General features: G+C 36.7%; 1 protein-coding gene across 1 annotated transcript in view; it reads left to right on the plus strand.

The window, feature by feature from the left end:
* CPS1 (carbamoyl-phosphate synthase 1) overlaps positions 1-25,924 on the plus strand; it is a 144,369-nt gene that overhangs the window by 49,674 nt on the left and 68,771 nt on the right. Inside the window, exons 14-21 of the mRNA XM_036859099.1 lie at positions 1,880-2,069; positions 3,072-3,229; positions 4,872-5,000; positions 14,957-15,101; positions 16,598-16,808; positions 18,177-18,375; positions 20,417-20,593; positions 23,927-24,045. Of these exons, the coding sequence (XP_036714994.1) occupies positions 1,880-2,069; positions 3,072-3,229; positions 4,872-5,000; positions 14,957-15,101; positions 16,598-16,808; positions 18,177-18,375; positions 20,417-20,593; positions 23,927-24,045 (1,328 nt within the window). The remainder of the gene's footprint in view (positions 1-1,879; positions 2,070-3,071; positions 3,230-4,871; positions 5,001-14,956; positions 15,102-16,597; positions 16,809-18,176; positions 18,376-20,416; positions 20,594-23,926; positions 24,046-25,924) is intronic.

Here is a 25,924-nt window from a genome sequence, read left to right on the forward strand (position 1 = left end):
TTTTTGTGTACATTTTCAAAGTGTGCTTTATTTCATTGTATTCAGATTCCATTTATCTTTAGATAGATAATTAGTGGGTATCCAATGGTTCAGATTGGTTAGAACACAGTCTAAGTGTGTTATGTTAAGGGTTTAGAACACATTTAAGTAGCATGCAATTTTTTATCCTATTTGGTAGTTTTATAAAGAATTAATATTTTCATAGGTTGTATTTTTTATATGCATTACATCCAAAAGGTGAAGTTATTGATTTGAACTGAAGAATAGGAATTATTAGATATAGTATTGTGATTAAGAGGTTAATAAAGATGAATTTACGCACTAAGTATTTTTAAAAACTTAGATTGTGCATAAATTATAGCTGGAATTATATTAGAAAAAAATGATGTAACATTTATTAAAATGGTTTGAATAGACACTCATCACATGAATTTATGGGACCTTTTCCTATGTAATTTGATTTATAAAAATAGCTATATTCATTGTATAGCACATGCAGGAAAATATTTAACAAATATACCTATCCATTGGTACTTTTCTCTAGTAGTGAGACGTTCTATAACTTCTGTTTATGATGTGCTCTCCGTTTGGACTCAATTATTTAAATTCTAACCCATATTTTAAATGCATTTGCTTATCTATATGTATCTATTCAATATTTTGTTAACAATACTCTTTAAAATAGTTCCTTACAATCTTAGGACTCATATTGAGGAAAGGGCGTAGAACTTGAGTCATAAGACTTGGATTAGAGCCCTAATTTTGTCATTTATCAGCTGTATGATCTTTGGCAGGTCACTTAACCTTATTGAATCTCAGTTTCTTCATCTGTAAGGTGAAAATTTCTTTTATAGTCTTGCTATAAAAATCAAGTAAATTAACAAAAAAGTACACTACAAGTTTTAAGGCACTATTTGAATTTAAAGTAGTATGAAATATATTTAATTTTTCATTTGGATCCACCGCACCCCCAAGGATATGTAGGACTTTCAATGATGATTTCTATACTTCCATATGAATATTTTGTTGACTTTTTAGAAGACTTCAAAATTGACATGCTAATAGGTAAAAAAACAAGAACCATCTGGCCGGATTTCATAATAATTAGTTTACTAAATGTCACCCTCATCCTGGTCTATAAAGCTATTATCCTTAGTAGCCTACATGAAGAATTATTTTAGGGGTCTCTCCAGATGTCAGGAATGAGATAGGGCTATGAATATCTTCACACACACACAAATTTTTATTTTTTTATTTTTTGCCATACGGTCATTTTCTTTTTATATAATATGTATAAACAGTTGTATAGTGCTCTTTGTCAAAGCACTACAGCAGGCATGAAAATCTAAAGAAAATGGAAACCAGCAGAAGGCTCTCAGTGCTTCCAGCTAGAAGGGAACACATTATCTTGGATTTAAAACGTACGCTCAATGCTGTTCTTCAATAAACGTTAGAAAAGGAAGCAGCTTTGATGCTGCCTTTTTTCCATTTTATGTTTTACTCATTCAAAAAAATTTGGAATATTTTATTCTTTTAAGGTCGACTGAGCTGTAAAATTGAGTAGTATTTGTGGACCTCCAGTCAAATTCTATAGAAAACATCTCCAGCTTTCCTTGATACCTACAGTGACAAGGAATTCAGGGTGATCCTCATGAGGTAGCCAGCTCTTTTTGGATAGTTTTATTTTCAAGCACTTTTCTTCCTTCCTTTTACCAAATGTTTGTCATCCTTTAACTTCCATTCACACTGGTTCCATTACTGATCTCTAGAGCCCACAGAATAACCTAAAAGTTTTGTTACCTGATAATACCCTTCATTTGAATATGATTTTTCTCTTTAGACCATATATTAAGATTCTAGATCTTTTTGTTTCTTTCAGGAAGAAAATGTCAAAACTGTCCTGATGAACCCAAACATTGCATCGGTGCAAACCAATGAAGTGGGCTTAAAGCAAGCAGATACTGTCTACTTCCTCCCCATCACCCCTCAGTTTGTCACAGAGGTTATCAAGGCAGAACGGCCAGATGGATTAATTCTAGGCATGGGTGGCCAGACAGCTCTGAACTGTGGTGAGTTCTTTTAAGTTTATTTGCAGAGTTTTGGTTCACACACTTATATATAATATTTTTTTGTTTGAATTTATTTAGCAGTTGTGCTCTGTGTGTTCATAAAAGTAAAGTTTTCTGCTGTGTAAGGAAGCTTAGTAAACAGCCACCTGAAAATGTCACATGATGAACATTACCAGTTTATTTCACAGAACAGCTGGGGGACAAAAAGAAACCTTTTGCTTTAATGCTCCAGGGTGACTGAGTAGGTTTTTTGAGTCCCCCTCCTCCATCCCAGGATACTGCTTTTCTCTGTTACCAGTGAAACTCTGAGAACTACTATGAGTGAAAAAGGGGAATTAACATTGATTAAGTGCTCTGTGCTCTTATGTATCAGCCCTGTGACATTTGACTTTCACATATATTTTCATGTTTACATAGATCAGTCTCTCTACCATCCCTTCATGCATCTGCTGAGTCCAATGCTCTGTCCTATTTAAAATATTTCAAACCTTTAGAATTAGATCATGAATGAGAATCTCATTGGCTAGTTTGGGTAAGCAGTTGGTGATATAATTTGTATGTCAACTATAAAAAACAGCCAAAGTTAGATGTTAAGTTAGTGGGAACACAAACAATTTTGTTAATTTTTAACCTAGATAGATACCCACATCACTGAGATTATTTACATAAGAGAAGCTCATATAGGAATAGACCTTCCTTAGAAGGAAATGAAATATACTAAAATCTTAAGGCTCACTGTAATCCTATGATTTTTATTAATGAGAATAATAAAAATCATTTGGAGAAGGTGATAATATACATAACAGTAGCACCAGCAAAATGTTTTGCTAAAATGTCTTCAGAATTTTTCTTTCAAAAATTTTTTTACTCTAAGTGCAATTCTGTTGTGGACTCTGGTGGCTTTTTGGAGTTAAGATTTTTTTTTAAAAAAGTTGTATTCAGATATCTGTTATAGAAAATATAAGAGTTTGATAAAAACAGATTTATTTTGTTTTTCTGTAGGAGTGGAACTATTTAAGAGAGGTGTGCTCAAGGAATATGGCGTGAAAGTCCTGGGAACCTCAGTTGAATCCATTATGGCCACAGAAGATAGACAGCTGTTCTCAGACAAACTAAATGAGATTAATGAAAAGATTGCTCCAAGCTTTGCAGTGGAATCGGTAAGAAATCTTTGTTCTGGAGAAACAGGACCATTATGTGTCTTGTGTTGTAGAGAGAATGATTTGTCATGCCTAAAAATAATAAAGTATTATATTTGTATATGTTATCTTCCAGAAATGTGTTATTACTTCAGACATTGTGTATTAATTGTGGCATTCAATGCTAAAACATTAAGGACAGGTATTAATAGTTTATTTTTATGAAAAGGGAAGCATAAGCTCAAAGATGATGTGGTTTATCAATGGCTGAAGTGACCTGAGTATCAAATCTCCTGAATCAAAACAAAGAACCATATCAACTTGCAATGCCAAAGTAATTTTTACCTTCTTCCTGGGATCAGTCACACATTTTGTTAAGTGCAAATGTCCTGCAAATGGGAAATGGTTGAATTTAAATTTTTTTTTAGGGACTTCCCTGGTGGTCCAGTGGTTGTCTCTGTGTTTCCACTGCAGGGGGGCACAGATTTGATCCCTGGGTGGGGAAGGAAGATCCTGCATGCCGTGCAGCATGGCCAAAAAATAAACAAACAATTTTTTTTTTGTTAGAATGGAATAAACATTTTACAAGAAAATTATCTAGAAAAAAAAAGCTATTGGATCTAATCAGTAATATTTATGACTGAGAAACCTGTGGCTTAGATGGTTAAAGAGGACAGATTGTTTTGCATTTCTCTTAATCATTTTCCATTGTATCCTGTGCCTATTGATGGGCTATTACGAGGTGCCAGGAAAAGATCAGCTTCCTGTACATCTCTTTTTGTCCCTGACTTTATTCCTGATTTCAGTCAGTGAAATGGGGGTACTGGAGACAGTTTCTGATGCAACTTCCTCAGTGTAGAAATAGGCAAATCCTCTGGGATAAGGCAAGTACTGCTGGGACAACTAAACATGGGCTATGTATGTTTTCAGAAAAGCATGCTATCAAGTATATAGCAAGTTGCAAAGCTGTCAATCAGGAACAATCCCAGGATAGCTCTGCTGAACATGTGGAAAGCTCCTGCCATACATTTATTCTTTCATTGCCAGATTTAATTATGTCCTTGCTTCCTTAGGATGAGAAACAGGCATATGGGAAAGGTGTAATTACATTCCCATTGGTAGTGTAATAATATTCCATGACAGAAAAATATAGCCAACATATGCTGTATTCTGTAAGTTTAAAAAAAAAATCCCAAGCTTCTGAGACTACTCTCTGACTGAACTTGAAAAATGAAAAATCTCTTTCTATATAATATTCCTAATGGCTTATTGCAGTAATATCAAGTTAGATTCTGTAGTAGAAAACCTTGTTTTGTTAAGAGACGAAGACTTTTAAACTGAACTTAAAAATTCAATATAGCTCCCATTCTCAAATTAATGGCAACTATCTCACCTCTGGCCATTGTTTTATTTTTTATATTGCAAAATAAAATTTACCCCAAAGGTGTTAAAAAAGAGCCTTCACTGTATATTAAAAAATTCTAAAATTTAACTTAAAATTTGTAAAATAACACTTGGTTTTCAGAAGGAGATGAGGGAATAATAGAACATTTCCATAGTCATTTTTTCCAAATAAACTGATTTACCTGAATTACCAGACTCTCTTGGTTGGTCTTTTCTACTGTCAGCTTTTAAAACTTTGAGTCCTTGTTCTTGTTGACAGGTTGAGGATGCACTGAAGGCGGCAGACACCATTGGCTACCCGGTGATGATCCGTTCTGCCTATGCCCTGGGCGGGTTAGGCTCAGGCATATGTCCTAATAGGGAGATCTTACTGGACCTCAGCACAAAGGTATGTATTTTCGCAGATTAAATTCTGACCAGCCAAGAAAACTCCCTGATGTAGTCTTTCAATTAGAGAAAGTTATGTAGATAAGAAATAACCTTTTCTCTGTTTATAAATCACTGCCACACCTCTAAACTGTTGTCCAAGACATGACAGACACTTTTGAAAGGGAAATACAGTGCAATTACTTACACTGGAACATAGCATTAACCCAAAGTCCGTCTTTACTGTACTGTTATTGATTTCACTGATAGGCAGTCAATCCAGTTCCATCTCCCTCTGCTACAAAATCTGCTCCAAAACACCCATCATGCTAAAATATATTTTAGTGGTTTAAAAAAAAACACAATATAATGTCCCATTTTGCCATTATCTTTTGAAACAATAAGACATGGATGACATCCGGTAAGGGAAATAAAACACATTGAGTAGTTTAGCTTTACCTCAAATTCAGGTGTTTAAAATATATACAATATAAACCTCTTAGTACTATGAATGAGTGATTACTCTGCCAACTGCCACACACATATATAAGCAAAAGTGAAATCTGAGTGCTTACCATTTACATAAAAATCACTTTATTTCTGAATATTCCTTTTCTTAAGTATTAAAGGGAAGATCTTGAAAATTAAGATATGCTTCAAAAAATGAATTAGAGATTAACACAGAAATCATGCTTCATGAAATCAGCGACTTTTGCCCACACCCTACTCCCACAGAATAGAGCAGTGCCTTGCAATACTGGGGCTCAGTAAGTGCTTGTTGAATGAATGAATATGTGTGTGGGCAAAGAGGCTCATGTAACTTTCCATGTAGCAGTTATGGATGTCAAGCTGACAGAATTATTGTGACGGCTATTTTTAGGGGTGCTGAGTAAATATCAAGCAGAGTTTATACCTTTATCATTATTTACTTTTTAGAGTGAAAAAGAATGAGCCCTTGAATTGTTGACTTAAGATTTTGAGAACAAACAAATAAAATTAAATGTATTTTAATAACTGCAATGACAAACGTACATGTCTACAAATTGGATTGAGTTTTTCTAAAGTTGCCAAAAAACACCCCCAAAAGGGAAACATATCTAATATAAATGTTCCTTGTTTCCATCTGGACTTCTGAATCATGTATTTAAAGAAAAGACATGTTTATGGAGGTATACATTTTTTTCCTCTAGCATATTAGATGTTCCCAATGTTTTTATTTTTTTTAATTTTTAAATCTTTATTGGAGTATAATTGCTTTACAATGGTGTGTTAGTTTCTGCTGTATAACAAAAGTGACTCATCTGTACGTATACATATATCCCCATATATCCTCCCTCTTGCGTCTCCCTAACAGCCTCCCTATCCCACCCCTCTAGGTGGTCACAAAGCACCGAGCTGATCTCCCTGTGCTATGTGGCTGCTTCCCACTAGCTATCTATTTTACATTTGGTAGTGTGTATATGTCCATGCCACTCTCTCACTTCGTCCCAGCTTACCCTTACCCCTCCCTGTGTCCTCAAGGCCATTCTCTATGTCTGCATCTTTATTACTGGCCTGCCCCTAGGTTTTTCAGAAACTTTTTTTTTTTTTTAGATTCCATATATATGTGTTAGCATATGGTATTTGTTTTTCTCTTTCTTACTTACTTCACTCTGTATGACACATTCTATGTCCATCCACCTCACTACAAATAACTCAATTTCGTTTCTTTTTATGGGTAATATTCCATTGTATATATGTGCCACATCTTCTTTATCCATTCATCTGTCCATGGACACTTAGGTTGCTTCCATGTCCTGGCTATTGTAAATAGAGCTGCAATGAACATTGTGGTACATGACTCTTTTTGAATTATGGTTTTCACAGGGTATATGCCCAGTAGTGGGATTGCTGGGTCATATGGTAGTTCTATTTTTAGTTTTTTAAGGAACCTCCATACTGTTCTCCATAGTGGCTGTATCAGTTTACATTCCCACCAACAGTGCAATAGTGTTCCCTTTTCTCCACACCCTCTCCAGCATTTATTGTTTGTAGATTTTTTGATGATGGCCATTCTGACTGGTGTGAGGTGATACCCCATTGTAGTTTTGATTTGCATTTCTCTAATGATTGGTGATGTTGAGCATTCTTTCAAGTGCTTGTTGACAATCTGTATATCTTCTTTGGAGAAATGTCTATTTAGGTCTTCTGCCAATTATTGGATTGGGTTGTTGTTTTTTTTTTGATATTGAGCTGCATGAGCTGCTTGTAAATTTTGGAGATTAATCCTTTGTCAGTTGCTTAATTTGCAAATATTTTCTCCCATTCTGAGGGTTGTCTTTTTGTCTTGTGTATGATTTCCTTTGCTGTGCAAAAGCTTTTAAGTTGCATTAGGTTCCATTTGTTTATTTTTGTTTTGATTTTCATTTCTCTAGGAGGTGGGTCAAAAAGGATCTTGCTGTGATTTATGTCATAGAGGGTTCTACCTATGTTTTCCTCTAAGAGTTTGGTAGTGTCTGACCTTACATTTAGGTCTTTAATCCATTTTGAGTTTATTATTGTGTATGGTGTTAGAGAGTGTTCTAATTTCATTCTTTTACATGTAGCTGTCCAGTTTTCCCAGCACCACTTATTGAAGAGGCTGTCTTTTCTCCATTGTATATTTTTGCCTCCTTTATCAAAAACAGGGAGACCATATGTGTATGGGTTTATCTCTGGGCTTTCTATCCTGTTCCATTCATCTCTATTTCTGTTTTTGTGCCAGTACCATACTGTCTTGATTACTGTAGCTTTGTAGTATAGTCTGAAGTCTGGGAGCCTGATTCCTTCAGATCTGTTTTTCTTTCTCAAGAGTGCTTTGGTTATTCGGGATCTTTTTTGTTTCCATACAAATTGTGAAATCTTTTGTTCTAGTTCTGCGAAAAATGCCATTGGTAATTTGATAAGGATTGCATTGAACCTGTAGATTCCTTTGGGTAGTATAGTCATTTTCACAAAGTTGATTCTTCCAATCCAAGAACATGGTATATCTCTCCATCTGTTTGTATCATCCTTAATTTCTTTCATCAGTGTCTTACAGTTTTCTGCATACAGATCTTTTGTCTCCTTAGGTAGGTTTAATCCCAGGTATTTTATTCTTTTTGTTGCAATGGTAAATGTGAATGTTTCCTTAACTTCTCTTTCAGATTTTTCATCATTAGTGTATAAGAATGCAAGAGATTTCTGTGCATTACTTTTGTATCCTGCTACTTTACCAAATTCATTGATTAGCTCTAGTAACTTTCTGGTAGCATCTTTAGTAGTCTCTATATATTGTATCATGTCATCTGCAAACAGTGACAGCTTTACTTCTTCTTTTCTGATTTGGATTCCTTTCATTTCTTTTTCTTCTCTGATTGCTGTGGCTAAAACTTCCAAAACTATGTTGAATAATAGTGGTGAGTGTGGGCAACCTTGTCTTGTTCCTGATCTTAGTGGAAATGGTTTCAGTTTTGCAGAATTGAGAACGATGTTGGCTCTGGGTTTGTCATTTATGGCCTTTATTATGTTGAGATAAATTCCCTCTATGCCTGCTTTCTGGAGTGTTTTTATCATAAATGGGTGTTGAATTTTGTTGAAAGCTTGTTCTGCATCTATTGAGATGATCATATGGTTTTTATAGTTCAGTTTGTTAGTATGGTGTATCACATTGATTGATTTGCTTATATTGAAGAATCCTTGCATTCCGGAATAAACCCCAGTTGATCATGGTGTATGATCTTTTTAATGTGCTGCTGGATTCTGTTTGCTAGTATTTTGTTGAGGATTTTTGCACCTATGTTCATCAGTGATATTGGCCTGTAGTTTTCTTTCTTTGTGACATCTTTGTCTGGTTTTGGCATCAGGGTGATGGTGGCCTCATAGAATGAGTTGGGGAGAGTTCCTCCCTCTGCTATATTATGGAAGAGTTTTGGAAGGATAGGTGTTAGCTCTTCTCTAAATATTTGGTAGAATTTGCCTGTGAAGCCATCTGGTCCTGAGCTTTTGTTTCTTGGAAGATTTTTAATCACAATCTCAATTTCAGTCCTTGTGATTGAGCTGTTTATATTTTCTATTTCTTCCTGGTTCAGTCTCGGAAAGTTGTGTGTTTCTACGAATTTGTCCATTTCTTCCAGATTGTCCATTTTATTGGCATATAGTTGCTTGTAGTAATCTCTCATGGTCCTTTGTATTTCTGCAGGGTCATTTGTTACTTCTCCTTTTTCATTTCTAATTCTATTGAATTGAGTCTTCTCCCTTTTTTTCTTGATGAGTCTGGCTAATGGTTTATCAATTTTGTTTGTCTTCTCAAAGAACCAGCTGTTAGTTTTATTGATCTTTGCTGTTGTTTTCTTCTTTTATTTTTCATTTATTTCTGATCTGATCTTTATGATTTCTTTCGTTCTGCTAACTTTGGGGTTTTGTTCTTCTTTTTTCTCTAATCGCTTTAGGTGTAAGGTTAGTTTGTTTATTTGAGGTGTTTCTTGTTTCCTGAGGTACGATTGTATTGCTATATACTTCCCTCTTAGAACTGCTTTTGCTGCATCCCATAGGTTTTGGGTCATCGTGTTTTTATTGTCATTTGTTTCTAGGTATTTTTTGATTTTCTCTTTGTTTTCTTCAGTGATCTTTTGGTTACTAAGTAGTGTATTGTTTAGCCTCCATGTGTTTGTATTTTTTACAGATTTTTTCCTGTAATTGATATCTAGTCTCATAGCATTGTGGTCGGAAAAGATACTTGATACAATTTCAATTTTCTTACATTTACCAATGCTTGATTTGTGACCCAAGATATGATCTATCCTGGAGAATGTTCCTTGAGCACTTGAGAAGAAAGTGTATTCTCTTGTTTTGGGATGGAATGTCATATAAATATCAATTAAGTCTTTCTTGTTTAATGTATCATTTAAAGCTTGTGTTGTCTTATTTATTTTAATATTGGATGACCTGTCCATTGGTGAAAGTGGGGTGTTAAAGTCCCCTACTATGATTGTGTTACTGTCGATTTCCCCTTTTATGGCTGTTAACATTTTCCTTGTGTATTGAGGTGCTCCTACGTTTGGTGCATAAATATTTAAAATAGTTATATCTTCTTCTTGGATTGATCCCTTGAGCATTATGTAGTGTCCTCTTTTTCTCTTGTAATACTCTTTATTTTAATGTCTATTTTGCCTGATATGAGAATTGCTACTCCAGCTTTCTTTTGATTTCCATTTGCATGGAGTATCTTTTTCCATCCCCTCACTTTCAGTCTCTTTGTGTCCCTAGGTCTGAAGTAGGGCTCTTGTAGACAGCATATATACGGGTCTTGTTTTTGCATCAATTCAGCCAGTCTGTGTCTTTTGATTGGAGCATTTAATCCATTTTCTTTTAAGGTAGTTATCGATATGTATTTTCCCATGACCATTTTCTTAATTGTTTTGGGTTTGTTATTGTAGGTCTTTTCCTTCTCTCGTGTTTCCTGCCTAGAGAAGTTCCTTTAGCCTTTGTTGTAAAGCTGGTTTGCTGGTGCTGAATTCGCTTAGCTTTTGCTTGTCTGTAAAGGTTTTTATTTCCCCGTTGAATCTCAATGAGTTCCTTGCTGGGTAGAGTCATCTTGGTTGTAGGTTTTTCCCTTTCATCACTTTAAATATGTCCTGCCACTCCTTTCTGGCTTGCAGAGTTTCTGCTGAAAGATCAGCTGTTAACCTTATGGGGATTCCCCTGTATGTTATTCGTTGCTTTTCCCTTGCTGCTTTTAATATTTTTTCTTTGTATTTAATTTTTGATAGTTTGATTAATATGTGTCTTGGTGTGTTTCTCCTTGGATTTTTCCTGTATGGGACCCTCTGTACTTCCTCGACGTGATTAACTATTTCCTCTTCTGTATTAGGGAAGTTTTCAACTATGATCTCTTCAAATATTTTCTCAGTCCCTTCCTTTTTCTATTCTTCTTCTGGGACCCCTATAATTCAAATGTTTGTACGTTTAATGTTGTCCCAGAGGTCTCTGAGACTGTCCTCAATTCTTTTCATTCTTTTTTTCTTTATTCTGCTCTGCAGTAGTTATTTCCACTATTTTATCTTCCAGGTCACTTATCTGTTCTTCTGCCTCAGTTATTCTGCTATTGATTCCTTCTAGAGAATTTTTAATTTCATTTATTGTGTTGTTCATCACTGTTTGTTTGCTCTTTAGTTCTTCTAGGCCCCTGTTAAACGTTTCTTGTATTTTCTCCATTCTATTTCCAAGACTTTGGATCATCTTTACTATCATTACTCTGAATTCTTTTTCAGGTAGACTGCCTATTTCCTCTTCATTTGTTAGGTCTGGTGGGGTTTTTTCTTGCTCCTTCATATGCTGTGTGTTTCTCTGTCTTCTCATTTTTTTTAACTTACTGGTTTTGGGGTCTCCTTTTCACAGGCTGCAGGTTGATAGTTCCTGTTGTTTTTGATGCCTGCCCCCAGATGGTAAGGTTGGTTCAGTGGGTTGTGTAGGCTTCTTGGTGTAGGGGACTAGTGCCTGTGTTCTGGTGAATGAGGCGGGATCTTGTGTTTCTCGTGGGCAGGTCTGCGTCTGGTGGTGTGTTTTGTGGTGTCTTTGACCTTATTATGATTTTAGGCAGCCTCTCTTCTAATGGTTTAGGTTGCGTTCCTGTCTTGCTCGTTGTTTGGCATAGGGTGTCCAGCACTGTAGCTTGCTGGTCGTTGAGTGGAGCTGGTTCTTAGCATTGAGATGGAGATCTTTGGGAGAACTGTCGCCGTTTGATATTATGTGGAGCTGGGACATCTCTTGTGGACCAATGCCCTGAACTCGGCTCTCTCACCTCAGAGGCAGAGTCCTGACACCCAGCCGGAGCACCAAGACCCAGTCATCCACACGGCTCAGAAGAAAAGGGAGAAAAAATGAAAGAAAGGAAGAAAAAAACCAACAAAATAAAGTTATTAAAATAAAAAATAAAAAATAATTATTAAAAATAAAAATATTTAAAAGTAATAAAAAAAGGAAAAAAAGAAAGAAAGAAGAGAGCAACCAAACCAAAACACAAATCTACCAATAATAACAAGCATTAAATCTATATTAAAAACAAAAACAAAAACAGACAGACAGAACCCTAGGACAAATGGTAAAAGCAAAGCTATACGGACAAAATCACACAAAGAAGCATACACATACACACTCACAAAAAGAGACAAAGGAAAAAAATATATATATCGTTGCTCCCAAAGTCCACTGTCTCAGTTTCGGGATGATTCGTTGTCTATTCAGGTATTCCAGAGATGCAGGGTACATCAAGTTGATTGTGGATATTTAATCCGCTGCTCCTGAGGCTGCTGGGAGTGATTTCCCTTCCTCTTTGTTCCCACAGCTCCTGGGGTTCAGCTTTGGATTTGGCCCCGCCTCTGCGTGTAGGTCACCTGAGGGCGTCTGTTCTTGCTCAGACAGTACAGGGTTAAAATAGCAGCTGATTAGGGGGCTCTGGCTTACTCAGGCCGGGGGGAGGGAGGGGTACAGAATGCAGGGCGAGCCTGCGGCGGCAGAGGCTGGCGTGACGTTGCATCAGCCTGAGGCGCGCCGTGTGTTCTCCCGGGGAAGTTGTCCCTGTATCACGGGACCCTGGCAGTGGTGGGCTGCGCAGGCTCCCAGGAGGGGAGGTGTGGATAGTGACCTGTGCTCGCACACAGGCTTCTTGGTGGCTGCAGCAGCAGCCTTAGCATCTCATGCCCATCTCTGGTGTCTGCGCTGATAGCCATGGCTCGCGCCCGTCTCTGGAGCTCCTTTAAGTGGCGTTCTTAATCCCCTCTCCTCACGCACCAGGAAACAAAGAGGCAAGAAAAAGTCTCTTGTCTCTTCGGCAGTTCCAGACTTTTTCCCGGACTCCTTCGCAGCTAGCTGTGGTGCACTAGCCCCCTTCAGGCTGTGTTCACGCAGCCAACCCCAGTCCTCTCCCTGCAATCCGACCTCCGAAGCCCAAGCCTCAGCTCCCAGCCCCCACCTGCCCCGGCGGGTGAGCAGACAAGCCTCTTGGGCTGGTGAGTGCTGGTTGGCACTGATCCTCTGTGTGGGAATCTTTCTGCTTTGCCCTCTGCACCCCTGTTGCTGCGCTCTCCTCCGTGGCCCCGAAGCTTCCCCCCTCTGCCGCCTGCTGTCTGCGCCCGCGAAGGGGCTTCCTAGTGTGTGGAAACCTTTCCTCCTTCACAGCTCCCTCCCACCGGTGCAGGTCCTGTCCCTATTCTTTTGTCTCTGTTTTTTCTTTTTTCTTTTGCCCTACCCAGGTACGTGGGGAGTTTCTTGCCTTTTGGGAGCTCTGAGGTCTTCTGCCAGCGTTCAGTAGGTGTTCTGTAGGAGTTGTTCCACATGTAGATGTATTTCTGATGTATTTGTGGGGAGGAAGGTGATCTCCATGTCTTACTCTTCCGCCATCTTGTATGTCTTCCCCCCCAATGTTTTTAATATTAACAACCTCATTATTTCTGTCAGTCATGACCAATGTATACTTATTCTCAATTAAAAATGTATTTTTTACAGTATAAAAAGCATTCTAAATGCTCAATCGTCTAAAAACATTTACAATGAAGACAACTTTGAAATGAGATATTTTAAGATTATTTATATTCCTCTAAAATAGTTAGTAAGCCGTTGAATAGTTTACTTTGTTGAGACCCTAGCTTTTCATTTGAAAATAATGACTTGTATTGTTATATCCCAAGCTACTGCTTACTCTCTTGGGATTATATTTAGCATCATTAGAAACTGCATTAAGCTGATCTAGGTCCCTAAATTAATCTTTGTATAAAATCTGAGACTTGAAAGAAAAAGAAGAAGCTGAGGCAACAGGTGAAGATGATCTCAGTAGTCCTTGTGTCCAGTCTACTCCATTAGAATGCAAAAGCCTTCCTCAGATTCATCTCCTTTGTTTCCCAGATTTTTTTTTTCTATTAGCAGGCTATCCTAATGACAAATAAATCATTATTAAATTGTTCACACTGGCTACAGAGTTTCCTAACCACTTTGAAAACCTCACCATGGGTAGCTGTGGGGACAAATGTGTTACATTTTCAAGTGCACATGCTGGAGCCTGTAGTGTTTGCTGAGGTTAAAAAAACAGTGTTGAGACACATCACGGAATAACTTACATTGAGTTATTATTTCATTATGCTACCTGTTAATAATTTGAAAAAATTCAAATTACTTTCCCCAGTTGCTTTCTCTTACTTTCATTGCCATAAAAAATCAAATTTATTATGAGACAAAGGGACATTTCTGTCTTGGATTTTCAGCTACTAAATGTCCTAAGGTCGGAGACCACCTCTTTCAGATTTTGGGTTCAGCATTCTACCCACCAGTGGGTACAGAGTAAATAAGGAATGATAATTATACTAATTCATATCTGTTTAATCAGGCAGGCATGGTATACAATTCAGTATTTAAGCACTTAGGCAGTGATTACCCATAATAATAGTCGTGTATGATTCTTTTAATTCCCAAGTTTCATATGCCATCTTGGCTAACTGTTTACAACCATCATCATCTCCTTTCTTCTCCTCATCAACATCAACTGACTTTTATTGTGTGTGTTCTTTACAAAGCACCCTCAGCTATTTTAGAGAAAGACAGAATCTTTAGACTTATTTTTCCATATTTATTTGCACTTATCACATCTCTGCTTTCACAGAAGCCTAGCTGCAAAAATAATTTCATTTCCCTTTGCCTGATTGCTCAATTATTTTCTCTTTTTCCTAAATTAGTTTGATTTAATGTCATATCAGCACTTTGAATGGCAAGCCTCAATAATGTAAATCAAGCATATTCACTGCAGAATGCTATTCCTAGTACCTCACTGATTTTCCGACACATTGTGCCTTCTGGAGCATAAAGGAGGATGGAGACTAGGCTTGAGACTTCAGTGCAGACCAGGATTTAGGCCAGGGTGCTTTGCCAAATAGCCACGTTAATGCTAGTGCCTTCCCTTACTCTTCGATGTCTTTTGTCACCAATTTCCAGGCCTTTGCTATGACCAACCAGATTCTGGTGGAGAGGTCAGTGACGGGTTGGAAAGAAATAGAATATGAAGTGGTCCGAGATGCTGATGACAACTGTGTCACTGTCTGTAGCATGGAAAATGTTGATGCCATGGGCGTTCATACAGGTAGGCAAGGAATCTTCAAGCATTATGGTAATGGCTTCAGCTCACATCTCTGATGGCTCATAGCAGTCTTTATTAAGTTCTTTTCTTTAAATTACTATTCTTAGCATACACATTAGTGATAAAATTTTACACATGTATAGTATTTTACAGCATTGAAAATACTCTCATATTTAATTTGAGCTTCACAAAAACCCTCTGAAGTAGGGCAGATATTATTATCCTGATTTCATTTGAGGAAGGGGTAAAATATAAGCAATACAGTGAAGGTAAAATCTGTAAGACTTGGTGTTGAGAAGTAAGGCAGGAGGTTAAGAAGGCTTGAAGCAGACTGGGTGTTAGTCACCAAGTGAATGAGAAAATAGCCACAATAAATAGAAATAGGTGAAATAAATAGGTTTCTCAGGAAGGGAAACTAGTTAGACTAGAGGGCAAAGATGATGACTTAGGATTTAGAAATGCTAAAGTTTAAGAGTGGGCGGAAATCTCAAGAAGAGGAGAATATAGAGCTGGAATTCAGGAAAGAGGATAGAAATAAAGAAGTTGATGCAAGGTCATTGGAAGTCTTGGTATAAAGAAAATAGCAGAAGCTGGAAGCATAGACTAAATATTCAAGGGCATAGGTGTAGAAGAAAAGAGAATAGGGTCAAGGACCAAACCCTGGGAAACATTTAGATTTATAGGGCAGAAGAAAAAGGAAGGATTGGTGTTGAAGAAAAAGAAGGGAATCATAGTTACCATATAAGCCAATGCACAAAAATATTTTATAAAAGAGCTTTGGTTTTGACTATAGCAAATACTATGAAAGGTCAAGAATGAAGATTTAATGTTGCTTTTGGATGTTCAAGAGGACAGTTTCAATGCAAAGTTGGTTATGTGAGCCGTATGGAAAGGAATTATATGACTATGAGTGATAAGAAGAACTGGTAAATTTTCAAAAGGTTTAGTCATGTAAGGATTGAGAGAGATGGTTCTTATAACCATCTGGCAGTTCAGAGAGGGGCTTCTTGAGCCTGTAGCGATCTGAGCTTGTTTGTAGGCAGAAGGGATGGTGACTAAGGACTAAGAGATTGAAGATACAGGGGGCTATAATTGGAGAGAAGTGAGAAAATGGGAAGGGATGAGATTTAGAAAACTGATGGGTGAGAGCCAGTCTGGGTGAAGAGGAGCTGATATTTTATGGAAGGAAAAACTTGAGAGATAATTTTTGAGACAGAGAAGGGAAATTGAAGAAGTTAATGTCAATGCAGTAAGTAGATGACTAAGCCTTGATAGCTTCATGATCTTGGGAAAGCTTAGAGTGATTTCTGTAAATATGTCAGAGTAATACAGGTAAAACAATCAGAGGGAATGTGCCTTGTATGTATTTCCCTAAGATAATTCTTTTCCCAGCAAACCCTCAGCCTATTCTGTCTTGTGTCACGCAAATAGATTGTTAAGTTACTAAAGTTGGTTATTTAGATATGCTACCAAATAACAAGTGTTGCTTGGATGTACAGGTGATTCAGTTGTTGTGGCCCCTGCCCAGACGCTCTCCAATGCGGAGTTTCAGTTGTTGAGACGTGTTTCAATCAATGTCGTTCGCCACTTGGGCATTGTGGGTGAATGCAACATTCAGTTTGCCCTTCATCCTACCTCGATGGAATACTGCATCATTGAAGTGAATGCCAGACTGTCCCGAAGCTCTGCCCTGGCCTCAAAAGCTACTGGGTAAGGCCAGAACGATTGACCATGGGTTTGCAGATTGAACTGGAAAATTGAAAGCTAGTGGAAGACTGTGCTGCATTTGCAAACTATAGTCCCCATTTCTGCATGCTGACTCCCAGTCATGTCCTATGGACATGGTTATTAATGAGCTTGCTGCCAGATTAAGGCAAATGGTATTGCTAGCTGGCTTTGTTTGCTGGCTAATCATAAACTAATCAAGATCTGGGTGGTCAAAGCAGGCTCTGAAAAATCTGCTTCTTAATTGCACTTTGCAGATATTGTTAAAAAGTACAAATTAATCCTTAATTTTAGTCCTTCACTGACTTTTTTAGGTATATAACAAATTTTGGACAAATAATAGAGTTCACTTGACTCAAGCATGCAATCACATTATTTTATTTTAGCAAAATTTCACAAGACCAAACAACAGTAGGGTTTTTCTATAGGTAAATCTTGCAACTAAATAAATAAATTTGTATCTATTTAACAGTTGCTAGCAAGCATGACTGGAAGGAACACTAATTAATATCTTTTGTTTCTATTAATATCTTTAACATCTGCTCTTTAAATTACATGACATTTAAAAAATATTTACCTCTAAAGCTATTTTTATGTAGCTAGACAGTGCTACACGGAGTGTGGAAGGAGTGATGAGCTAAACAGGAGTCAGGAGACCTGAGTTCTCCTTCTGGTCCTTCTACTAATTGTGGGACTTCGGATATATCACTACTGTCTCTGTCAGTTTCTTCACCTCTTAGGAGGGGAAGTTGTACTAAAGGACTCATACGTAATTCTATAGTTCTGTGAATGAATTTTTCAAATACAGTTACCCAAACTGACATTCCAGAAGAGTATGGTCAAGTTTCCAGAGTGTTAGTTGTGTAAGGAGCCCAAAGTTCAAAGATAATTTGGAAACAGAGCAAGGACCCAAACTTTCAAGGACTGCATTTTATGACCTTTACATACCCCGTAGTACCAGCTAACTCCACCGTCTTCCTAGGTGCAGACATGTATATATTTTTATAAAAGAATATTTTTCAGATTCTTATCTTAGTGGAAGTTATACACAAGTGAGTACTTTATTTATCAAGGAAGCTATTGATTTTGGGTTGAAGAGGTGAAGGTTGGGAGTTGTAACACTGCATGTCAGGCATAGAGAGTGAACTCTTTTGTGATCTGTGCCTCTGTACTTTATCATGACTCACTTTATTTTATAAGGAGCTATTAAATTTTCATACAGAACTGAGAATCAGGTGTGTTTTATACCTTGATGTGAAATAATACCAGAATTTCTAAGGAAAACCAATTTATATTTTGAGCTGTTTTTAATACTTATTGCTGAAAGAAAAAAATACGTCTCCTCCTTTATAGCTACCCATTGGCATTCATTGCTGCAAAGATTGCCCTAGGAATTCCACTTCCAGAAATCAAGAACGTTGTATCCGGGAAAACATCAGCCTGCTTTGAACCAAGCCTGGATTACATGGTTACCAAGATTCCTCGCTGGGATCTTGATCGTTTTCATGGCACTTCTAGCCGAATTGGTAGCTCTATGAAAAGTGTAGGAGAGGTGAGTCCTTGGTTAATTCCTCTCTTTCATCCTTGTTCTCAGTTATTTTGTCCAACCCTAATGTCATTGAAAGTCTTCAGTTTCCTTGGATACTGGGTTACTGATTGGAGGATACATATGAATTTCATTTCCTCCCTAGTGTTTCCTCATAAGTCATTGCTGTTTTAAATCTTAATTTTTCTATCATGCTTCAAGGTGCACAGTAGAATTATAACTCAAATGCCAGGAAAAGTTTTGTTGGTGGTGTTTCTGCCAGATAAACAACTGTTATTTAGTTTACATTTCATGGAAAGAGTCCCCTTTCACAATGTGCATGGGAAAATTTGTAGGCCAAGGAATATGAGATAATTTTGTAATGTGTTAATTTAGGGTTTATTATCTGAAAGGTTTTTGTCTTCAGTGAATATTTAACACTTACATTTAGTTCAACTCAAGTTAGCAAACATTTCCTGAGTTCTTACTACATGCAAGACCCTGGGATGATAAAAAACAGTGAATAAGATGTAGATAATTGTGACATTATCTCCAGCTGGTGAGTTCAGAATATATTCACAGAACTAAGTATAATATGAATTAAACTGTGGTAAAAGTTAGAATGCAGTATTTATATGCAGGAGCTGTGAGAATGTAGTAGAATAGGGTCAGGGAAAGCCACAATAGATATTCCACTGAAAAATGGTGAAATCTTCACTTAATGAATATGAATTTTAATAATATAAAGTATTAAAAAGGACAAATTTTGAGCAAACACAGTTATGTATTCCTTTATTATTATGTTTACTTCTCTTTTATTGAATGTACTCCATATACTATTATGTACAGTGTACTTTAATGAAAATTCATGGTGAATTACTTATAGATTAGTACTTTAGGGCCAACTCTTAAATATATAATATTTAAAAATTTTCTTAAATATTCCAAAAATATTTTCTTAATTTGATAGTGCCATAAACTATCTTATATCTGGTACCCTCTCCTATGCTTAGGCTAGCAAATCTATGAATATATTGTGTAACTCTTCAAATACCACTGTGCCTCATAAATTACATATCTGAATTGGACTAATACTTTGTTTATCCCTGCTCTTGAGACTCTTCCCTTATTTCTAATTAAATTTGGAGCAGTGTGAAAAGGTTATCTGTTTGGCTTTAGTGATCTTTGAATATGTAGCTTGTCATGCAATTGACATGAAGGTTTACTAAACTGACATTAATGAGAATTCAGGTCTATTTGAGGCATCACGGAAGTTTACTGAAGGCAGCGTTATGACTGTTATTATTTTAAATTGTAGACCAAAAATGCATGGCAATCTATTATTCCATGGAAAGAATCAAAGACAGTATTTATTCACTGAAAATAACTGGGTAGGCTTCAAGGTTAATTTTAGTTCTCACTTGTAACTTGTCCAAACTAAATCACCACATGGTTTTCCTAATTGATTAGTGTACAATCAGTTGCAAAGATTGTGGGAAGACATGTTGAATTTGTCATGGGGAATTTAGTCTCCTATATTCAAAATCTGAATCTGTCAGTATTTGTTATGATTCTCAAGGTTCTATTAATATTAATGCTTAGCTATAAAGAAAGCCAACCTGTCTTGGATACTGACTGATACCCATTTAGAAATAGTTCTGTTTTTGTGTTAATATATGTCTGGTTTCTCTTCGTTTGCTTTTTTATTCTAAAGGACATCTGCATGAAAGCAAGATCTTATTAAGGAAGGGTCTATGTTCTCTGGCCACAGATTCTTTCTTTTAATGCTATGGTCCTGAGCGAGTACAGGTGATTTCCTCATCAGTCTCAGCAAATCAAGCTAAATTCCCTAAGTGGTAAAAGAGTGACCTAATAATGTCAAAGACTCATTACATGAAAACCACGGTAAAAGGGCAAGAAAGAAAAATAACTTAAATTTGAGTAGCATTCTTCTGATATATGTCTTGTTCCTAAGTCTTTTCTGAAAAATAGTCAACTTCTAGCTTTGTTACAAATTAAAAATATGCAAGCTCTTTTTAAAAATATGAGTCTTAAATATGTATTACAGGTCATGGCTATTGGTCGCACCTTTGAGGAGACTTTCCAGAAGGCTTTACGGATGTGCCACCCTTCTATAGCTGGTTTTACTTCCCGTCTCCCAATGAACAAAGAGTGGCCATCCAACATTGATCTCAGAAGAGAGCTGGCTGAACCATCCAGCACCCGCATCTATGCCATCGCCAAGGTAATATGTGATGAGGGGCCCAGAGCTACCTTTTTTTTTTCTTTCCCAGAATACAGTCAGCTTGGACTTTAATGTAAAACTGAATCACAAAGTGGTCTTGAATTCAGGAATTTTTGGAAAATCTTTAATTCTCTTTAATAGTATTAAACTGGAGATTTCTATGGACTTCATCAGATTATTCTATAGCTAATGAAAAATTACCCTTTTTTATTTTCACCTTAAGCCTGGACTTAAAGGAAACACTGCAGTTTTAAAGGATGATCACATAGATAAAATGTTCTTCCCTTTTAGTACATATATTATCAATACTCTTAAATGTTTGATAATATTGACTTATGATTTCCCATCACTCTCATTACTTGCTCATTGAAAATGTGTAAAATTATATTTTAGAAAGGAAGATTTGTAAAATGGTATCACTTAGTATGTCCTACCTAAGACTCTAGAATAATCTTTATTTATTTGATTCTTCTTCTGTGTTTAAACAACAAACTCTAAAGAACTTCCATGATTATAGGCTTTTCTATGTAATTATTTTATTGGTCTTACTTATAGAACAAAAAAGCCCCACATTTCTCACTTCCACCCACTAGTTCCCTTTAATGCAAATTAAATGCCATATTAATCTCCTTTCATGTTTACTATGCTTAGAGTTTTGAAGTTTTAGTTCATCTGATTTTATAAAAGGTGATTTGGGCAGCTGGGATCTGTCTGGTCAGAAATCCTTGAATTGCTTTTTGACATTTAAGGAAGGTTAGGTATTAATCCTCTAACAGTATCAAACCACACTGGAGCTACAAAGTCCTGCTGACCATTTTATGTGTGTGTATGTACATGTGGAATGAGTTGATGAAAATATGAATTTTGTCTTTAAAAAGGGAATCTGTCTTTGTAACTTGTCTTTGTAGCAACAGAAAAATGCTGTTAGTGATTTCGAACTCTGCAACTTTTATGCTCATATATAGAAGGAGGGGAGGGAATGTTTCCTTCATTGCATTTAATGTATATTCTCCTCACCTTTATGGTTTCTAAATGCAGAATATTTCATTTCCATTGAAATTCTGAAGTAGTCTGAGAGATACTAGTATTTTTTGATGGACATTTCTCAAAGTTGACTTTCAAGGGAATAGAGAATTAACATTTTTCCATGGTGGTGGGAGTGATATTAGTAATGAGAGGTCATTCTAGAAAGCTGTTTCACCTTCTTTATTGTTCTTATTTCAGTCTTTTGTTTAAAAAGCAACCTACAACATTCATACATGTGTATATATGTGTATGTGTGTGTATGTATGTATACATATGATTTTTTTTTCCAGACAAAGGACAGTAAATAGATTTTTTCCTTGAGTCTAGTAATCATACTTCTGCCATTTTGAGGTGGATGAACAAGGGAAGTATTTCCAAGTTCCCAGTGAGGCTGTAAAACTCAAGCATATCTCTCATTCTTTTCTAACAGACTTATAAAGGATGAGAATTCAGGGAAAATGTGTGGAGATTCTTTCTTGCACAGAGTATGAGCAAGAAGTGCAGGGTCTGAGGTATAAATTATTGCCTGCCAGCGTGCTGGCAGAAGGAACTGATTTCTGTTTGTTAGAGGTCATCATTACTGTTCATTTCCACAGCAACCAGGAACTTGGTGATTTTGACAAAGAGTGTTAGGAGTGTGGTGGGCTGAAGGGGAAAAAGAATGAAGGGAGTGAGTAAATCTTTGCTCGCTTTCATAATTCTTAGAAAGGGCAACTTGCTCTGAGGTCTGATTTTTGCAGCAGTCTTATTTCAGGATGACTGGATCATCACCTCTTTTGATTTGGGGAGAATACAGGGCATTATTTTTGATTTGGGGAACGTTAGAGTAACCTCAAACTTGTTTGGGGTCATTACGAACTTCATTACGGCTGTGTGACGTGGCAAAGCTGCAGCTCTTGAAAGACTGGCAGGAACTTGCTTTCTGTTCAGAACTGTGGATGTGATTCTAGTTGTCCCTCCTCACAGTAAAATGACTGCAGATTCTAGGTCCTTCATCAGTCGCAGGGTAATTACTGTGTGCGATCGTGTGAAAATGTCCTTTCGTCTATCAAAAGTGTCACTACCTTAAGGTTCTATTCCCCTCACAGTGTTGATGGCCAAACAGCCAATTGTCCCTTTAATCCCTTGGCAAATAAGGCATAATATTAAGTCCTTGGGAACCTGGCTATAGTTATAGGGAGAATTAAACAAAAAAACATAAATAGACTTATGAAACGAATATGTCTTTCAGTATTCACATTAGATGTCATTTTATTCTAGTCAATAGAATTATGAGCTATGTTGTTTCTCAACATGTATGATCATGGTCTCTCTGATACCAGAAATAAGTAAAAGTTTTAGGAAAATTAAGCTCCCTTGGTGGAAATATAACAGCAGTTATTAGTTACATATATTTTCTAATGGGATTTAAAAATATAGTGTGCCATAATAAAATATGTTGTTTTGGAATATTTGATTATCATTTTTCATTGAGTATAAATATGTATCTAAACATAGAAAAGAGTAAGAGTAGGCATCTTTTGAATATGAAGGTTTTGGTTTTGAGAGTTTATCTCTTCTTTCAGCTGCCTTTTGTACTCAGCTTAATGACCCATAGCTGTAATTTTACTTTTGAGAAATTGCTAAACTAAGCTTGAGGAAAAAGCTGAGCTGCCTATCAGCACAGAAGTTATTACTACATTGTTTTGGAATATATTAGGATTTTGTAAAATGCCTGTCTTAGCACAAAAGTCACAGTAACTGATTCAAAATAATTTTTTGTTTGAAGTCTTCTGTGAGGAAATATTTGAGAGAAATAACACCAAGCCAAATGTGATCCATAAACTCTCAATGACTGGTTTGTGTGAATATGGAATGAAGTGATAAAAATATGCTAAATATGCTAAAGGGTAATTATCCAAAATACAAGTTAAACGATCATTATATCGATTCTACATTTTCTTACCAATTTGGCGTAACTATAGTTTCAAGAGATTCTCTTTAATGCAAAAAAGATATACCAGATTTAGAATATAATTGGTAACACAGTCATATAAAAAGCAGGGAAGCAGAGCCTGTTACAGGGATTTTTCTGAGCACACACTACTCTGATTAACTCAGAGTACCTCCTGTGCATGCCATTTGTGGATATAGTTGGCAGTATCTGTAGGTTTATTGGGAGGAACGTCAATGACGTGATATCAGTTTTATTCTCAGTCTATAGCCTCAGGCTCTCTTAACATGGAGAGGAATGGCTGCCATGTCTTCAACCAAATAAGACCTTTATAAGATGTTTGCCAAAGAAAGCATCTATTCTCCTTTTGGCAGGCCTTGGAAGACAATGTGTCCCTGGATGAGATTATGAAGCTCACATCCATTGACAAGTGGTTTTTGTATAAGATGCGTGACATTTTAAACATGGAAAAGACACTAAAAGGGCTCAACAGGTAAGGCACTAGTGCTCTGATTCACTCCAGGTATCTTCTGTGCAGTTTTGTCTTCCTGTTACCCTTACACATTTGGCCAAAATTCTGCTTCAATGAAGTAAATAGTGGCAATGCTGCAAAGCAATAGGCATAACCAGAAGAAATGGCAGTTTTTAGACGTTTACCTTTTTAAAGGCATCTATTAATAATTTTAATTGTCTTCTACCCCTGCCCTACCCTTGACGTGAAACATAGTGATGTTTTTATTAGGTCTTCTGAATTTACAAAAATTGGTGTACCTTTATGGATTGATGTGCTATTTAATTACCAGACATTACCTAGATTTAAATTTTATTAATCAATAATGAAATGAATAGTATTTCTGTTTTCTATACATTTTCCAAGTTCTGAAGTCTATTTTTCTCTTTTTATATCAACCTATGTATTGCTGTGTATTGATGAGCAAACATATTCCTCTTGCATTCTGCTGGTATTTTTAACATTGGGACATTCAGTTCAGCATACAAATAAGCCACGTTCAAATTTTTGTTAATAGACTCTTTACCTCTCACTAATTTGCATTTTTATCTCCTTTATGGCCAATTATTTTAAAATTTTTATTTCATGTTCAGAATATTCCGATAATGTCAGTGTTTTATTTATTTATTTATTTATGGCTGTGTTGGGTCTTCGTTTCTGTGTGAGGGCTTTCTCTAGTTGCGGCAAGCGGGGGCCACTCTTCATCGCGGTGCGCGGGCCTCTCACTATCGTGGCCTCTATTGTTGCGGAGCACAGGCTCCAGACGCGCAGGCTCAGTAGTTGTGGCTCACGGGCCTAGTTGCTCCGCGGCATGTGGGATCTTCCCAGACCAGGGCTCGAACCCGTGTCCCCTGCATTGGCAGGCAGATTCTCAACCACTGCGTCACCAGGGAAGCCCAATGTCGGTGTTTTAAAATCTACTTTTTTCTATTTCCTGAGAAGATCGTTTGTTGAGGCAGCTCAGGCATATGAAGTCACAGATAGGTTTTAACTTGGATCTGTGATAACAGGAACATGTATTACCAGTTTAAGAAAGACAATGTAATTCTCCTTAGCTTCTCCCCCTTAAGAGGGCTTTGAAATACACTATTACTGGAAAGAAATCTCACCTACAAGCCTAGGCCCATGTTTAGAGAGGGAAAAATTTTGTTTGCAGAAATTATTCTCAAATGATTTTAGTAAATGTAGAAAAATTAATTGCTTAAAATGTTGAAAACAGTGGAAGCTCTCAAAGCCTGGACTTCTCGACTGTTTAGAAACTGCAACATATAATTGGGTTACTGGGTTTACCTAATCAAAATGTACACAAACTGGGCAATAAAAATGTACACAAACTGGGCACTTGCTTTTCTTTTTGAGCTGAAGGAGGTTCTTTTTCATCTGTTCAACAATCACCCACAACAAATGCTGGTTTTGAAAATGGGGGGCTCCAATCTGCCAAAAATGAAACTAGCTGTAGTTGCTTGTAAGTCATCCTTTGTAGTGATCATATAAAATGAACAGTAGATAGAAGTTAAGAATTGAGCCTATACATTCATCTTAGAATTTTGCTGACTTGAGGTTTCCTTTCTTGGTTTATGATGCCAGCAGAACTTCTATGTTGAATTATAGTCTGTTCCACTGTTTTCAGTTTCAGACAACTGATTTCAAATGCCTGTGAAACCATTCCAATTAAACCACATGAGGGTGCTAGAAACTTACAGTATGCCAACCGTAGCAGTGGAAGAGTTCTGGGGTGAAAAACAGCAGATGTTATTGTGATTTAAATTTCCACTTGATATACATTCTGATTTTTGGACAAACTGAATGTTATAATTGAATAGTTTTTGTTACAAACAGAAGGCAGGTTGAAATTCTAACT

This window comes from Balaenoptera musculus, chromosome 7 (genome assembly GCF_009873245.2).
Source record: "Balaenoptera musculus isolate JJ_BM4_2016_0621 chromosome 7, mBalMus1.pri.v3, whole genome shotgun sequence".
Taxonomy (NCBI): Eukaryota; Metazoa; Chordata; class Mammalia; order Artiodactyla; family Balaenopteridae; genus Balaenoptera; species Balaenoptera musculus.